The sequence below is a fragment of the Quercus suber genome, unplaced genomic scaffold (assembly GCF_002906115.3).
Source record: "Quercus suber isolate HL8 unplaced genomic scaffold, Cork oak 2.0 scaffold_6, whole genome shotgun sequence".
NCBI classification, from domain to species: Eukaryota; Viridiplantae; Streptophyta; class Magnoliopsida; order Fagales; family Fagaceae; genus Quercus; species Quercus suber.
Window position 1 is genome coordinate 2,456,034 of NW_027069472.1, and position 5,492 is coordinate 2,461,525.

General features: G+C 33.6%; 1 protein-coding gene across 1 annotated transcript; it reads right to left on the reverse strand.

The window, feature by feature from the left end:
- Window positions 1–307: 307 nt before the first annotated feature.
- Window positions 308–4,589, reverse strand: LOC112000064 (ubiquitin-conjugating enzyme E2 4). The gene is made up of 6 exons (XM_024032172.2): window positions 4,414–4,589; window positions 4,231–4,310; window positions 3,556–3,670; window positions 3,388–3,440; window positions 3,156–3,284; window positions 308–675 (listed from the first exon to the last, which is right to left on the reverse strand). The coding sequence occupies exons 1-6, from the start codon at window positions 4,455–4,457 to the stop codon at window positions 545–547; spliced, it is 552 nt and encodes a 183-aa protein (XP_023887940.2). The 5' UTR covers window positions 4,458–4,589; the 3' UTR covers window positions 308–544.
- Between the last annotated feature and the right edge of the window lie 903 nt (window positions 4,590–5,492).

Consider the following 5,492-nt stretch of genomic DNA (forward strand, 5'->3'; position numbering starts at 1 on the left):
GAGGAGTGTTTTGATCCATCTATCCTTTTGTTTTTTACATAATATGTGTTAGAATAACGGTGAGGGAGAGGTGAGTTACAGCTTAGTAACGGTGAGATTCACAAGTAGGTAAAGTGTCAAAATCACGGATAGACAAATTAAATTAAAGGCAAATCACATGTGGCTAAAGTGTAATTATCCTTTAATTTTTTGTTTTCTTTTGTTTTTACCTTTTAGTTATTTATTTATGTATGCATGTATGTATGTCTTACACGCAACTTTATTTGTGCCTGCACTTGATTAAATATCGTACAACCGCACTTACAAATTACAATCATCAAATACCATGCTTTTATTGAAACTCCAACAACAAAGAAGCAAATGAAAAAATTACAACATGAAATCTATGGTACATTATTTACAAATGACAGGAAACTAACAGAGGCTAAGGGAACTTTTTCCAGACCCAATAAACAAGTCTATTCTTTGGAGTTGGGGTTGAATTAACAGAAGCTAAAACACCATGTACAGATGGAGATACAATTAAAGGACAAGCCATTAACACCTATGGATCAGCTTTGCCTGCCACTTGCTCATCACCGGAATCAGATTCATCTTCACTCAGCTCCTCATCACTAGATTTGTCTTCTGTGGCAGCCCCAATGTCTTCTGGCTTGGCATACTTCTCACAGTATTCTACATTGTGAGACAATACAAACAACATGAAGTTATATCAGCACAAGGTTATGGTATTGAAGATAAATGGAGACAATGTTTGGTCTAGACAAGAAGTTCAATGCCATGCTGCGTACAATGGCGTCAGACAAAATGATAACAAAAACAAATAAAAAAATAAATGAGACTGTCTTTTGAAATAACTTAAAAAAAGAACTAAACAAAATAGTTGTGTTATCCAACCAATCTCCCCCTCATGTGTAAATCATTGCCTCTCTATGGACTTCCAAACCTCTGTGTGGTCCACAAACAAGTCTTGCCCGCTCCCCTTGCCTATGAGCTTTTCCTTCACCAGTGCATCATACATGAAACTCTTGTACGCCATCCATGAGAATCATGTGTCAACCTTGCAACTCGGCCCATACTTCCATGTCCATGGGAACCTCATGCCTCACTGTGATCCAGCATCATTGGCAACACTCCTTTGTTGGGCATTCTTCTAGGATCATTTTTGTGGCCCTTTTAGGCTTGCCTTGTGCGATGCACACTTGTGAGATCTCCAAGTACACGTACCTCATCCCTGCTCCAATTGCAAAAGGGACCTTGATAACCTTGCCATCCCTAATGAGTTTGAGCCAACTATGTTATATTAACCCCCTACTCTTCTCATTATTATTCAATGTGGGACTTCACTCACGTGTGTATAACCAACATTGAGTTCAAGCTGATGTACTCCGTCACTGTTGGAGATGAAAATGGAAGAAATGGGTATAAGAAACAAATTCTAATGCTTTGACATTACAGCTAACAATGAAAACTCCCAGCAGGAGTAACCAGATATAGGCTTGCAAGGGAGATTTGACATGATCCCTAAGCCAAAAAATACCTTCCACGGATTATGCCTTTGAACCTTTGATCCCCATTTATAGCAATCAGACCAACTTCTGGTAACTAGCTAAAATTTCTCGTACTTAATTACCACAACCTTATTGCAGGTGGATGGATGATATTCAGCTAAAATTTTAGCCTCGGTTTCAAAACCACCAGGACATCATGTTTGGATCTGCTGGTAATCCATGCAATGTGGCCTTAATCCCAAGACTCATTTCTTCTCCAAAGCTATGGAATAAATATCTTATTTTATCTCTGCGTTCCAAATTTTGAACAGAAATTGGAAGGTAAAACTCTGGGTTGGACAGAGACATGGAACATTCTTGTTGAAATTTGTAGTTGAAAAGTTCCTACTACACTGCTCTAGTATATAATTTAGCAAAATCATAATTGCAAACAAATAAAACACGATGCTGCACCCAGAAACTAATTAGGAATTCCATAATGGACAACAAGATGGGTTTTTTGTTCGTTCATATAGCTAAAGTGAGCCACTCCATTTCTTTTCCAACCTCTATCACAATTCTTCTTTCCAAATTTCTCAACACAAAAATTGTGTACAGAAAGCTTTGAATTAAATCTGGCAATAGGCAGAGTCAAAGTCAATATTTATTTCAGATTTGAACTGAATCCTATCACCAGACCCAGTCCAAAACTCACCCAACAATATATGTTGACCAAATGCAAACGGGATTTCAGGACTAGAAGCCAAACCCAAAATTAACTTGCTTACAGTTGTCCAGTTACAAATTACAATGCACCCGAATTAAAAGGATTTAGTTAAAGAGGGACTGAGCTAGGCCATACCATACCAACTCCACTATTGATGCATTTAGTATATTATACCTTGAAAATACCATTATTGCTTCAGAGAGCAATATAAAATGATGAAAAGGAAATAAAGACATATTTAGTAATGTATTTTCAAAGCATCAAGGAACTAATTAATATTAAACTACAGACTGTATTTTGGACTTCAAGACAAAAATTTTGAAATATTATGTTGCTTTCAGAAGCAAAAAGTTCTGGCATTCTTATTTGACCATTACTATGACCATTATCAATACCTTGCCAGGGACATCACCACTTCTAGAAGATCAACATGAACACCCACTGTTACATCACTGCCTCCACCATCTTTAATACCAAAACCACAACAGTTATAACCACAAGCACCACCCTTTCCACACCATCATTGTAACTGTTAGTGTTAGTTGTGGTTATTTATAAGTGGCCTGTTATTCTTGTATTAGCTTGAAATTGTGTCATATCACTTTAATATAAATATATGCTACAGTGAAGGGACTAAGCAATTAAACCCCATAGCTATTTCTAATTTTTCTCCTCTCTCAGTCTTCTCTCTCTTCTCATCTAACCATAATTTTCCAAAATTTACGACTCATCTGTAACACTGCCACCTTGAATTCACGATTTCATATTGTTACTACAAGTAGTGCTTTTGTGCGGTAATTTACCAAACATGCCCCTTACCTATGCTTTTAGAAAGTTAGAATTTACCAAGCATGCCCATTACCTATGCTCTAGAATTTACCAAACATTACAATGCAGGCATCAGGAACCGGAACTAGAAATTTGAAAAGGATCAATACCTTTCACTCTTTGTTCATAAGAAGCTCGGTCGCGCATCATCAAAGCAGCAGCCTCTCCATTCAATGGGTCTGATGGGTTGGGATACAGCAGAAGCTGCGGTAGAAATACTTCAAAAACATTTACTAGATCTGTAAAACATGGATGTCAACATATAAGACCAGAAGCACAAACCACCTTAAACTGGAGAATAGAAAATTCAATTTTAGTAGAAGGCCTTATTAATTTTATTACCAAACATGGGGCTCCAGGTCTGATTAATAACATCTAAACAAACTGAACCTGACCTGAAATTGATAAAAGCAAGATGGTCAGTCTTGAACAAAGTTTCTCTTAAAATCAATGTTTATGGTAAACAACCCAGTTGAGAAAAACACATACTTATAACATTTATATACTCACATCTCATCAACATTGGGGTGGTAGATCTTATTAACAAAGCCTATGGAGGGAGATTTATATGGATAAGCATCTGGTAGCTCAACTCTTATCCTCCAGACACCTCCTTGATAAGGACCTGCCAGAATTCATCATATGAATTGGGGAAATACATCTCCTTTTCTTAAATATGTAAAGCCCCATTTCAGTCTAGTATTAAGACTTCTGTAGCTATGGACAAAAATAAGCAAACAAAAAAAATCTACCTGTGTTATAACATGAAGTCTCTTAGCAATCTATACAGGGTTAAAATGGATATAGATTTCAACTAAAAGACCATGGTATATCTAATATAGAATTCAAAACATACTAAATTAATTTGCTTTCTAAAACCAAAAAAAGCACACAAGTACATAGACTTTTAAAAATAATTACATAAAGTAAGGGAATCAAAAAATTAAAAAGAAATTCCAAGAACTACAGTTGAGAAAAATTGATAATTGTAACTTTCTCTCATCACCCATATTTAAATCAAGAGCTCATAGTATCTAAATTTGGTCAAAATAGCTAAATTTAGAAAGATGAAGCAAAAATAGCAAAGACCCATTATAGCAACCACTGGAAAGCTCAGAAATTCATGCACAAACACCAAAAATGGAAAGAAAATATAAAAGGCATATATGGGTAATGAAGATTTACTCTCACTGGGTCCATTGAAATCTACATAGAATTCTTGCATGCCATCATTGATCATCTCTACCTTGTAGTCACTCATCATCCTAGTAAAACCAAAAATGAAAAATACAAATGTCAAAATCAAAGAAAAGAAAAAAAAAAAGGAACTCAAAAGAAAGGAGAAATATTATTAATTAGAGGGTTAACAGTTTCATCAAGTCCATCTCTCTGCGTTTGCTTGGGGAAGACATGATTTTTCTTTGTAAATTTTGCTACTTTTTTTTTTCTTCTTCTTGTTTCTATGGTTTCAGAGAGAGAGAGAGAGAGAGAGATGAGTTTCTTGTCCAACTGACAGAAGCAAAGCTTAAAAAAACAAACGGTTCAGACATGAATGAGCGAAACAACGAGATAATAATGGAGAGCGATTTTTCCAATTAGGACCCATAATAATAGTTTAATATTTTTATCATTTTGCATTTGTGGATTGCTTGCATTTTCAAGATTACTCACTTGCCACCCTGTATATCTTTATTTTGACTGCTACCCTGCTATGCTATTGCAATTTGGTTTTTATTTTTTATTTTTTATTTTTTAAAGATTCCTCACTTGCCACTCTTAGTCATTTTTCTCTTCTTTTATATATTATATATATATATATATATAAAATTTTGACCCTTGTTATATTGTTTATCTATGTATATCATTCTATTCAATTTCAATCCACTTTTTAAAATTTTAGAGTTTTGACATAAAAAATAGAAATTTAAAAAAGGTGAATGGAAGAATCTATGAGTTTTTATACATTCTAAAATAAAAATTTGCGTGACTAAAATAATATGCCTAAAAGAAAATAATATCTAAATGTCAAAAGTTTTTATAAATTTAATAGAATACTTATATTATTCTAATATAATTTTGCTAACGAAATTATCAAATCCAACTAATATAGGGTATTAATCAAATTTTCATTTTGTATAGTGAATTGAATTTCTTCATTTTGTTGCTGTACTTTCAAGCAAAGTAATAAACAAAATATGTTATATATATATATATATATTAAAAATTAATGTTTCAAATTGTAGAAACATCTTAATAGATCAGAGGGATATAAGTAAAATAAGAAAATATAAATGATATAATATTAAATTAAAAAAATATTAATTTTGATAACTTTGTTCTCAATTATGATAATTTAGCTTCGTATAATACTAACTTATTGCTTATAGTTCCTTACTTCCTTATGGGTTTTGCTTCACATTGTTACATACGGAATTGAATTTTGACTT